Source organism: Trichoplusia ni, chromosome 1, assembly GCF_003590095.1.
Source record: "Trichoplusia ni isolate ovarian cell line Hi5 chromosome 1, tn1, whole genome shotgun sequence".
Taxonomy (NCBI): Eukaryota; Metazoa; Arthropoda; class Insecta; order Lepidoptera; family Noctuidae; genus Trichoplusia; species Trichoplusia ni.
In genome coordinates this window covers 11,113,225-11,125,340 of record NC_039478.1, presented here as the reverse complement: position 1 = coordinate 11,125,340, position 12,116 = coordinate 11,113,225, and the positions used below count along the sequence as shown (strand labels likewise).

General features: G+C 33.1%; 3 protein-coding genes across 4 annotated transcripts in view; 1 reads left to right on the top strand and 2 right to left on the bottom strand.

Annotated features, from left to right (window-relative positions):
* LOC113494396 (protein strawberry notch) overlaps positions 1-2,068 on the bottom strand; it is a 30,701-nt gene extending 28,633 nt beyond the window's left edge. For both annotated transcript variants that reach the window (XM_026872717.1, XM_026872724.1), the window contains exon 1: positions 1,871-2,068. In XM_026872717.1, coding sequence (XP_026728518.1) covers positions 1,871-1,873 — 3 coding nt within the window. In that variant the 5' untranslated portion in view covers positions 1,874-2,068. The remainder of the gene's footprint in view (positions 1-1,870) is intronic.
* Positions 2,069-4,616: 2,548 nt separating this feature from the next.
* Positions 4,617-6,559, bottom strand: LOC113494446 (vacuolar protein sorting-associated protein 37C). Its single transcript, XM_026872784.1, has 3 exons — positions 6,348-6,559; positions 5,358-5,529; positions 4,617-5,191 (listed from the first exon to the last, which is right to left on the bottom strand). The coding sequence occupies exons 1-3, from the start codon at positions 6,465-6,467 to the stop codon at positions 4,833-4,835; spliced, it is 651 nt and encodes a 216-aa protein (XP_026728585.1). The 5' UTR covers positions 6,468-6,559; the 3' UTR covers positions 4,617-4,832.
* A 627-nt stretch (positions 6,560-7,186) lies between these two features.
* On the top strand, positions 7,187-11,975 carry LOC113494428 (N-acetylglucosaminyl-phosphatidylinositol de-N-acetylase). The gene is made up of 4 exons (XM_026872760.1): positions 7,187-7,671; positions 7,757-8,047; positions 8,289-8,382; positions 8,741-11,975. The coding sequence occupies exons 1-4, from the start codon at positions 7,356-7,358 to the stop codon at positions 8,913-8,915; spliced, it is 876 nt and encodes a 291-aa protein (XP_026728561.1). The 5' UTR covers positions 7,187-7,355; the 3' UTR covers positions 8,916-11,975.
* The last annotated feature ends 141 nt before the right edge of the window (positions 11,976-12,116 follow it).

Below are 12,116 nucleotides of genomic sequence, written 5' to 3'. Positions count from 1 at the left end.
ATGCTGAATAAGATAAAAAGACAACATTGAAAAGTATAGCCTTCAATTTTGTGGTTGATAAACCAACATACCTATTAAAGTAAGCCTTCATTAAAATACTAATTATAGAAATTATTATTTGTTTTATTGATTTATTGTTATACTTAAAATAAATAATTATTAATCTTCATCATGAAAATTAATAATTGGATTTTAGTAAATTTACAAAAAAAAAACACTTGCACAGTGTTGAAACATAGAAAAGAACAAAAATCTTAAAAGAGGCCAGACTTTTGTAATTCCAAGATTAAAACCTGCTTGATCATCACCTGGCCTTTCTTGACTATTTTTGGATCTGCCTCCAGCCAATGCAGGTGCAGCATAAAGAATAATTTATAGAATATTTCTAGGCTAAAAAAACGTAATTGTAGCTATTTTATTACTATTTCAATAAGTAATTTTGTTATATTATAATTGGTATATAAAACATCTGTGTTTTATTTTCTAGCATTTGCAGACCCACAAGGAAAAAAATGCCTCCACAAATATTTTCCAGAATCAACTGTATTTATTTCTATTCTTTTTCTATAATCCTTATCAGAAATAAGACAATGTCTTTCTTTTCAAAAAAAAAACATATCTACATCTTCATGACATAGCATAATTTATTATAGTTTGTCAGTATTGATCATAATAGACCTAATAGTAGTGACAAAACATGTTGTTTATTTTTTTCGCATTTTAAGTGTTATGAAACCTCTTTTATGTATATGATAACTCAGTGTTTTGTGTTTCACATCAGATACATTGTGAATACCTCAACATGCACAAAGAAAATATTTAATTTATAAACACCTTGACTTTGCAAATATAAGGTCAGGAAGATTTATTCATTGATACAGTTATTCTTAGAGGCAGACTTTGTAGGCATTTAGGATTCAATTTATCTCAAGGATTCATATGAAATCGGTTTTTGTTATTGCTTTGTAAGACTTGTTATTTCAATGTGTCAATAAATATGATGAAACTTTACTATCCTTCATAAAAATTGTGATCTTCAAGAATAAGATGCTGTAATTCATACCAGGGAAAAGAAGTATTAATTAGAAATTTAACATAGAAAAAATATAGTTAAAGAAAAGAAAATATATCATAGACAAGTTTAATGAGTAACCAGAAATAACACAAAAGTCTTGGCACAGTCTGAATTATTACATTACCTATAGTTGGCAAAAGCACCAAAATACAGTAAAAAAACCTTACATAACTGATAACATGGTTTTATAATGCTCTTTTTATGACTATTATACTTTCCACCATGATAAGTAAAACATGCATTGAGCAATTCTAAAAATGTATCTTGCTGCATTAGAATCTAAAGATATACGCAATATACGATGCTGTATTACGAACACAATGAATAAGAAAGCTAATACAGCCTATTGCAGTCCCCAGTAACTAAATATAATCGATCCCAATGCGTTAACACCGCATTGTAGCAGTGTGCTAGACATAGGCACAGTGCAGTACTTCAAGACGTATTCTAACACTATACCTAGAACCTTCCAAGAAAATCAATACAGCCACACCCAGCCTGAATAATTAACTTCCCGGGATCGCAATGAAACGACTTATCTTACAAAGAAACATTGGAATAATATCACATGTGAGATCGACATCACCTTATGACAGTTTTTTTTTGGTTAGAAAAATTGAAAACAAAGAAAAAAACTGAAAAAATCCAGTTTTTGTGACCTTCAGTAACATTAGCAATCGAAATCCTAGCTTTACCTGGGAGTTTTTATAACAATTTAAAGGAAAAATGAGGAAAACACATTTTTCAACAAAGTAAAGTTTGTAAAAAAGTATCAAAACAAAAAACTATCATTACCATTTTTTTAGCTGAATGTAACGATTTTGAGCACTTCAACTATTGAATTAATAACGGAATGAATACACCCTTTAATTAATACACTTCTATGTCACACACTTAAGAAATATTTCCGAGACACTTCTTAATTCGCGATAGTAAAAATGCAGACGTCCGAACGGCGGTCAGAGCTTCCGCCATATTAAAAAAAAGCAGAGATTAAAGAACTGTGCGTTTCGGATACACGTCAAAAATATTAACACCCGTTTGTGTTTAGTGATTTTAGAGTCATGAAAATATATGTTAAGAATTTATAGAAAATTCATTAAGCATTTCAAAGTAAATCTGGGATATAAACACAAATATTGTAAATCTTATTTACGGATTGTAATTCTTGCTTGTAACCTATCTTATGATGTTTTGTGGAGATACTGCAAAATAGCGTACTAAATTTACTTAATTTATGTATTTAAATAAGATGACAGAAATACATGAATAGGATGAAATAAAATAACTTTCAGTCTCTCTCTCCAAACTATGTATCCGAACGAAAAATATAACCCATGTTTTAAGATGAGCGTACAATATCGCACATGTCAATTTTGCCAGTCAAGGAATTAAATTGGTCTCGATTTATAACGTGTTTTTTATGAGAACTAGCTTTTTACTTAGTCTATAACTGACTGTATGTATGGGGCAATATGTAAAACAAAGTACTATCATGGCATTAAATTAGCAAATATGATTGTAAGATAGTTGTTTTGTAATTGATTAACAATAAGTATAGTGAAGGCGAACCTTTATTGTCTCGTTACTATTACTTTTACGCTTTTATTCTAAATCTATGCTTTTACGTCAAAGCACCATGATTTTTTATTTTTAAAACTTTAATCGAAGCAAGACCCGGGCTTTATAATCGACGTTTGATAGATGCACGAATGTTGTAGTGCTGGCGGGAAATTTAAATGGGATTAGCGAGTAAAAGACCACACAACAATGGCATTTTAATTTGTTTATTATATTAACTATCACTAATAGACGAAATAGTTAAAATCACATTTCTTCTACTAAGCACCAACATCAAGCGGACAGTGTACCTTCAAAACTAGAAAAAACAACACCATAAAAAAAAAATCATTTTGTTTATCTATCATTACAGGTTAGGTAATTTCGACGAAATTTTAAAATATAGATTTGATGGATATTTCGGGGATCAACCATACTGGTTACTTATACCTTCGAAAATGATGACGGAATATTTTGAATAGTAGTTATAAAGCGTTGATGCGATTACTAATAACTATTCACCAAAATAAAGTTAACGTAGGCTTTTTTGCGATATCGGCACAAAAGTAAAACAATAAATAGAATTGACACATCGATATTACGTCATTATTTATATTAAGACACTATAAAATATAATGTGTGTTTAATCAGGTCGACTGATATATAAATATTTTGCCCTAAAGAACTAAAAAGTAAATTGGGTTTCTATTATGCATTTAAAAGGGATTTTTTTAATACAATCAATCTCGTTACATATCTAAAAAATTCTGTCAAGTATGAAACTACTCCAACAATGTACTTTTCAGTTTTTCAGGCATCTAGCAGTAAGATTCTCGAATCAAACAATTAATTGCTTACGATAGTAAATTCATCTATGTTTTCTGATGTGATTATCAATCTTTTAATGTGCTATTAAAATGTAGGTGCAGGTACGCATTCTAATTGGTTTACTGTATTTCTCTAGAAAGTGCAAGTTCTATGATCATTACTCGGAATAAATATAACAGGAAGTAATGAGTATGAATCACATTTAAAAAGTACCCTCGGTTAAAACGCGGCCGATGTAACATAGCACGTCGCGAAAGAACGACAAAATATTGCCGTCTTTGTCTTTTATATAGTGCATCTATACTTTAGTCTAATTGCTTCAACAATATTTTCCTCTTTTCCGAACAGCCACGTTCCAACGAACGCACACTATAGTAATATTATATTCTACTTGTTCTTCAAATATCTGTATTCTCTTAAAATTACATATTTTTAAGTGTGGCTATAAATATCGTAATAGCATTATCTATGAGTAAAGATTGACAATCGTGACGAAACAAGAAACAATTACAAAAACCATTACTACTTCAATTATAAAAATCATAGAATAAAATACTTAATTAAATAAAGATTCATCGTCCATTTCATTCAAATCCTGTACAGAGTGAAATTAGAGGTAAACAGTATAAAAAAAAATAGCTCAGTCTTAGAATTAAAATAGAGATTATTTTAATTCTAAGACACAGCTATTTTTTTTTTACAAATTGTAACAGGTTTACAGGCTGCATTTCCTATAACAAAGCATTAGTTAATTTTCCAACTCGAATTTGACAATGAAAAGAACATTTTTCATCTGAGCAACATTTAAAAACATTGTTGCACCTCTATGTTTCACCCTGTTTGTTATGTATGGCTATTGTTTAACAATATATAATACCAGCTTTTCTCCCGCGGCTTCGCCTGCGTCGAGGTCGGTTATATCGCGTTTCCAAGAGACCTCTTCAAAAGTCCGGGATAAAAACTATCCTATGTTCTTTCTCAAGGTTAACTCTATCTCTGTAAATCGGTTCAGTGGTTTAGATGTGAAAGCGTAACAGACAGACAGACAGAGTTACTTTCGCATTTATAATATTAGCAGGGATAAGGGCTTCTTAGGTTACAAAGACCCAGTCTTTCATTTGACAGCCAATATGAACAGGTAAAAAGCCCTGTGACCTATAGAAAAGTGTTTACCTGTCAAACATTAGCCATCACATAAACTTATTGACATTCACACTTCATATTTTAAGATAATGTGACTGACCGAGTTAATAACATTATAGTTACATTACTCTAAGTGGAACCACTCCTGGCACAAGTCATTATAAAATAATATTTGATTCATATATTTGCAATCTCTAAAAATTGATCATAAAGTTAACACATTGACTTAAAAGTGGTTGCCATACATGCCAGGCATGGGCATGTTGAGGGGTCCTGTGGGGTATGGCACGTTGGGGGCGCCCTGTGGAGGCCCGTAACCGAAGTACGGGAGGTAGGGCTTTGCATATCCATTGTTAAATGAGCTCTGATTGCCAGGTCTCAGCAGTTCTGCCATCTTTTCAGCCTTGAATTTCCGTAAGTGCATGTTTTTGCGAGCTGGTTCAAAGTCCTCAAGGAACTTTTCAACTGGGATTTTCCCTGAGAGAAAGTCTTGGGCTAAGTTTTCTGATTGATCTTCAGCTTCTGCAGCCGCTGTCTGGAGTAATGCTTGAGTTGTGTCTGGAGAGATGCCAGCTGATTTTGTTTCTGTAAATAGAAGGCAGGAATAATAAAACTCTTGATTTAATCACACATGCACAGACACATGATCTCTTTTTTAACAGTCAGAGGGCCAACCATTTACGAAAGCGTCACCAGACATCAATCAATGTGACCTTCTAGCAACTTCAAGTATGTCAGTAAGTGTACTCACTGTACTCCTCCAGCAGCTCCTGAATGCGTGTGCACAGCTGCTCGCCCATCTCTGACTTCTCCTGGACCTGGGCTTTCATCTCTTCTAGCTCTGGCTCCTTGCCCAGGTTGAACTCGGCCAAAGATCTGTTTTTGGCTATTGTCATCTCCCGTTCAGTCTCCCAGTCTTTAACCTGGATTTTCAAAATATGATTAATACTAGCTTGTGCTTTGTGTACTAAGGTTTTCAGTAACCCACATTTTTCTTTGTGTTCAGCCCTTAGTTATCTCATACTGATTTTTTATTAAGGTCAAGAAACACTTTAGTTACTATTTTAATCGATTGAGGTTTATATTAAATTATTATTAAGTATATTAGTTCGGACAGCAGAGATCCAGCAACTAGAACAATACCTACTATTGTGGATAGGGAATCCCTAAGAGTCTGATTCATTATATTAATAAAATTGCTTAGTTTTAAGCAATAGTAAATTTAGGCTATTGCTGAAATTCATAGGTAAACTTTGATACTGAGAATTTTTATTCAATTTCGTTAAAACTAAGGTGTCTAGCATGGGGCTTTGACTAGAATTACATCCATTATTTGGGCGATTTCGGAATTGATCTTTATCAAATACATAAGCAAACATGTTATTAGCTATTAATATAATCGCATGATTAATTAGCTGATTATGCCATAGGTATCAATTAGATACACATCATGTCATTGGTAAAAACACTTGTCATATGCTTTCGATGACGATAGAGTCGAAATATTATTACATTAATCTGTAAAGGTCCTTTTATCTACATTTTTTATTTCCGTAAGCTCAACTCGCATGATAATTCAATTGGAACAATGACTCATTGTACACAGTCAACTATCAAGCGTTAAAGTACTATTAAATCTAAATGATTTCACAACCATATCTAATATACTATGTAATTAATGTAAATACATCTGACATGAACTGTAGACTTCTACTTTGCGAATTGAATTAAATATTGTTACCTGTTTTACATCTTTGAGTACTGAATCGAATTTGGTGTCGTCATTTAACATTTCTTTCAGCTCGTCTGAGTTTAAATGGGCTAGCAAGCCCATGGCTGATGGGTAGTCAGGTTGTATCATTTTGGAAATTCCTGGATGGAAACACCACAAAAAGAATTCTATAAAACTTTTTGTCTTATCGAGAAACGTCAAAGGAAATAAAAGCAATAACAATGACAATGATCTCCTGTCAAAATATTTTTTCGTTCAAAAATTCTTAATTTTGTTGAAACTCAAACCATTTGAACGATTGTACAATAATGCTAGCTGAATAAAAAACCTTTCCTTCTACAATTTATTTAATGCTATATCTTACGATTCAAGCATCAAAGGATATATTATGAGGTACTAAGGTTCATATTCAGAAAGGGCAATGGGCGAATTCATTGTCGATTTATAATTTGCATGCGTGTATAAACGTCACGACACACATTAGATAATAAGTTACGTTTTTTTGTGATTCGCCGTCTAAGTCAGGCTAAGTCTTATGAAAGACATGAATTATTGAATTAACTTTTTACCATACTATATTATGGACATTTTTGTAGTGTTGCTATGTGAACGTAGAATCTAAACTACGTAATACGTTAACGCATTAACGTTACTAACTAAGTTGAATATGTTTAGATAGTAAAATGTTAAAGCTTGCAATATTGTTTAAAAATTCAAACTATACGGTTTTATATTTTTTCATAAGTAGATGCGACACAATTATTTCAACAAAAAATTGTATTGAAGTTCGCCAGTTATTTCCTGATTATTTTCATTAAACCAGCAAAATAGTCAACCAGTGGCAAGTTGGCAACTCTGAACTCTATCTAAATGTCAAAATGACTATTGGAAAGTACAATGTTAGATTTTCAAAATTCCCTTTATAAATAGGAATTAAATGCCGTAAAATTAATAAAACACATGATAAACAACTATATTTTTAGTGAAGACCAAGAGTTCCCTTAGTTCTAGTCAGAAATGTTACTAAATGATCCGGCATATGACTTAGAATTTTTCTACAGTTTTTACGTGAAATTCCTGGCAGAATCATTGTTATATTTTAGGAATTTTGCTTTGTATATAAGCTTATGGCTCTTTGGGTACCTGTTGGTGTGTTGTGTGGTGTATCGGAGATATGCTCGCCGCCTGCCAACGCGAACACGCGGCGCCTTGGGAGCAAAGCGAGTGCTAGTGGTAATAGCCCACCCGGATGACGAGTGCATGTTCTTCGGGCCCACGATCTTCAGATTGTGCGAACAGGGTGCTGACGTTTATGTACTGTGTCTATCTAACGGTAAGCTATGACATATGACCTTCACAACTTATTTTTAACATTTGAAATTTGCACACTGTCTATAATTTAATTATTGATCTTTCAGGAAACTATGAGGGCAAAGGTCATATACGTCGCAGGGAGTTATGGGACGCCTGTCAAGAGCTTGGTGTCCCAAACAAAAACATATGTATAGTAATGGACACTCGGTTACGGGATGACCCTAAATCCCAGTGGCCTGTGCCTGTGATGGCTAAACTGATGCACCATCACTTAGAAATGCTAGATATAGACACATTAGTGACGTTTGACCGAGGAGGGGTGTCGGCACATGCTAATCACTCGGCCGTGTTTTATGCCGTAGCTTACATGTTTGTTGAGAAATTAATGCCACAAAGTAAGTCTTATTGCCTTGCATTGTACCAGTATTAAAAAGAATTATACTTTCTGATGTTATTAGGGTAAATCTCTGGATCAGCAATAAGGGTTTTCAATTTTTTCAGAAACTAATTTTGAAAATACTCATAGGCCATACATATCTGACATTCATCCGCCAAGTACTGTCTACAGAAACAACCTCAGTTCAGCAGAATTCTATTGAGAATTCTGGTATTTAATTTGTTAATGTAAACTTTCAGGGTGTTCGGTGTACACATTAGATTCTGTAAATATTTTAAGAAAATACATTGGATTCTTGGACCTGCCACTTAGTTTTGTATTGTCTTCTAAGAGGTAAGTCTCATTTAAGGTTTATTCATTTAATTGGAAATATTGTGGGGCTGACCTTTAATCACATGGAGCTTGAAAGGGGAGGGAGAAGGGTTTGTTAAAAATCACGATATATATCAAGGAGGAACTGGGTACACGTGATTAATGGACAGCCCTTACTGTATGATTTTAATTTGTTATTTTATGTACAACTATCATAAATCTAAGATAGAGAATATATGAATATATTGAATAATAATTTTCTGCTTATCTAGGATACTTAGGATATTGCTTCCAAGTAAAATAATATTTTTAGTCAACTTTACTGCTTAGTGATTACCAATAATATGTTTCTTGTCTCAGCTTACTTATTATCTTCCAGATATTTCCTCCGCTGGACTGAGAGCCGGCGCGTGATTCGCGCGATGAAACGCCACCGCTCCCAAATGGTGTGGTTCCGGTATCTCTATGTGGCCTTCTCCAGATACATGGTCATCAATACCCTTCGGAGGATAAGTCTAGCCGACATTGAATTGGAGCTTGAGGTTGATGATTGAGTACAAGATAAATTAAGAAGATATCTAATAGTATTGAAGTGTTGTGACTCTTGAGTATTGTTTTAAATGGTCGGGTATAGATTCTACAGTTTTAGGGCTGGCTATGGGCATAGTCAGGATGTCGGTGGGTTGGTGCAAGTACCAAACTGAGGGCCTTTTAAATTATTTTATGCTGTTGTGAAAGAGAGTTGTTGATCTATAATCTGTAGTTTGCCTTCTGCTTCTACATCTGCAAAAATCTTCTTTAAGATGTGGTGGTTGGCCCCTTTTAATCTTAGTACTTTCTGTCTTCAATAAATTCATAATATCTCTGGCTATACAAATGGCCTATTATAAATGTTGCCATAACCAAGTTTGAAAAACTTAACAACAACATTTCTGCTGATTTTATGATTCTTGCCACGTTACTTAACAAAAATCAGTTTGCTCATTTTTAAGAAGCTTGCTTGTGACGCAATGTCTTATTAAAAATGTTTGATAGGAAATTGTATTGGCCAACTTTAAATAGTATGTAGTATAGTGGTCATGCTTCTCCTTGGTCATTAAAGTTAGATAAAAAATTTTGGGAAGAGATGATTGAAATCAACCTCTATAATTCTCACTTCCCGAAATCTTGATATTACAATAAAGCATTATTAAAATGCATATCGAATATGGAACGACGAGTGCTTAAGTACCCACACACACACTATGGTCTCTAGTATAAACAATAGAGTTTGAATTACCCCTCGCCACCCACCTTGACATCCCAGCTATGCTCATACGCAAAATATGTCTGTACTAGAATAATCAGAAAACTAGATTTTTTAAATACAAATAAAAATATATTTCTGATAAAATTCACTAGAAAAAAGCTATACACAGAAGAAACTAATTCTAAGGTACTGACAGAGATAGTGTTGTCTTTTTCGTTCCTTTTGTCAGAGTAGTTAGAACAAAAGAGGTAGAGTATGTATTTCTTACTGCTTTAATGGTTAAGAAGTGGGAGCTTATCAAGACACCAGTAAAGTTACATTAGAAAAGTTATAGAAAGACACATTAGGTATAGTAAAATACCTTTTTTGCTCGCTTCTCTGCTTGAAGCTGTGGTCAAATTGAGAGCTATTTCAGCCCGTAATAATAAGAAAATAGCGGCTAATGTTGAAATCAACCGTTCACTCTAAAATGTGCTATAAAAAGTGTATTTACAAACACCAATCTCTGTTGTCTTATCAGATGGGACGATATTCACGGCAGATGTCACGACATTAAGGATTGTGAACTTTACACCGGGCTAATTCATAGCTGTTCAATTTGGCGAGCGCTTTAAAAGCTTTTTCGCAACGACGATATTGTCCTTCCAGTCTACAGAAACATTAGACACAGTCCATTTATGTTTTTAATAAGTAGAATGCCATTTTGCATTCATAAGTCAATTTTCTTTCCTCTCAATTATAATCTTATCAGGTAATTTTACCTCTATGCAAGATTTTTTACAACAAAAATTCCTAATCTAAATTGACTGAAAAACTTCCTCTGATCTTCCTAGTTATTAATATAACGTGTAAAAGTCGTAATTGATAATATTGTTTACAGATTAGAAGTAGTAATTGTACATGTGTTAGTCAAATTCTATTCCAAGATTTCGAAAGGCGGTACCAGATTTTGCCAAATTCAGCTGGGCTTCTTGCCTATTATTTTTCAAGGTGTTCTAGTGCAGAAAGCTTATGACAGCAGTTGTATTAAAATGCATTGACCTATTTCTGATGCTGTAGGGACTAGGGTTATACAAGTTCCTTCGTGTTTTTTGTCTATTTATGTTCAGAAGCAGGAGCTTATGGATACAATCAAATGAAGAATGGACTTGAATGCAATTCAGTTGTTTTATAATTTGGATATAAAATGGTATTGCCATCAAACTTGAAAACTGTTCAAATTTCTGTTCAAAATTTTACTGACACTCAGTATTGCCATAAAGTCGTGTTTTTATTATCTGTACTATATTGTCATACCATGACTCCGCCTGTATTATAACTTATACAGTGTTTTACGTTATGTATTTTATTTATTATTCAAAGTATTATTCTTCGGGATAGTATATTAGGTGCAGGGTCACTGCCTGTAAAGACGAAACAAGATTTTGGTCGATGTGAAATGATTATTATAGAAAAAAATTCAATGATAGAGCGAAGCCAGGATGCGTAAACAACAAACATGTGATAGCAACTGCTTTTATGCAGTAGGCAGCGTATAAGCTTAGCTTAGATAGGCGAATTGAACTTATTTTCAAATAATAACGTTGGTCTGAACGTTGAAATATAAATCGAAGTTGCAAGTTCCAAGTCACTTGACTTGCCTGGGAGCAGGTACATTAGAATTTCACTGCGTAGATACTTAATTGAATAAAGAAGGCAGAACTAGGTTGTTATATTTGACATGTTTTAATATAACTAAAGGTTTATTACTTGTCTCGGGTCCTGCCATCCTGGCGTCGTTCATGTTGAGTGTCAAAGATAAGGGAGTTACAAATGTATGTAAATTATCCGCTAGTCTGTTATTTAGTATAGAGTTTATATTAAGATATCAGCCGTTGACATCTAAAATTATTTTTAACGTTTGATATGCTAGCTTGGTAACGAATTTTCGCCAGGACCTCAAAAAATCTGGTACAAAAGTGTCGTTAGAATTGTGTAATTTTGTTCCTTTACCCACATTCCTTATTCAATCTGTTAGAAAATAATGTTATCATATTTAAATGTCAACCAAGTTAGTTCCTTCTATTCTTGTAAACCACTATAGTATTTATCAACTATTTTTTTTAAAGCAGGGAAGGAGTAAATTCAAGTACAAATGTGTGATTGGAATTCCTTTACATATTTCACTTGAAATGAAACTAAGCAAAAGCTTCCGAAACTACAAGTACCAGACTGGCAAGAATTGTTAAAATAATGTAGAATAAATACCAAGCTAATGTAATTATTGTTTACCCTGTGATAGTCGGTTCTCTTGCTTCAGGCATTATTTATTTAAAATATATTTGAGATTTTTATTTAAAATTCATTATACGATCAAATTTTTAAATACTTCTTTTATTTATATCCACCAAAAGATGTTGAAGTTATATCAACTCATCAAGTGTGTATGCTAAAACTAATAGCGAACAATGTTTTAGGTATTGTTACAGTGCATGTATGTATATGTGTGGAATATTGAGTGTTGTGT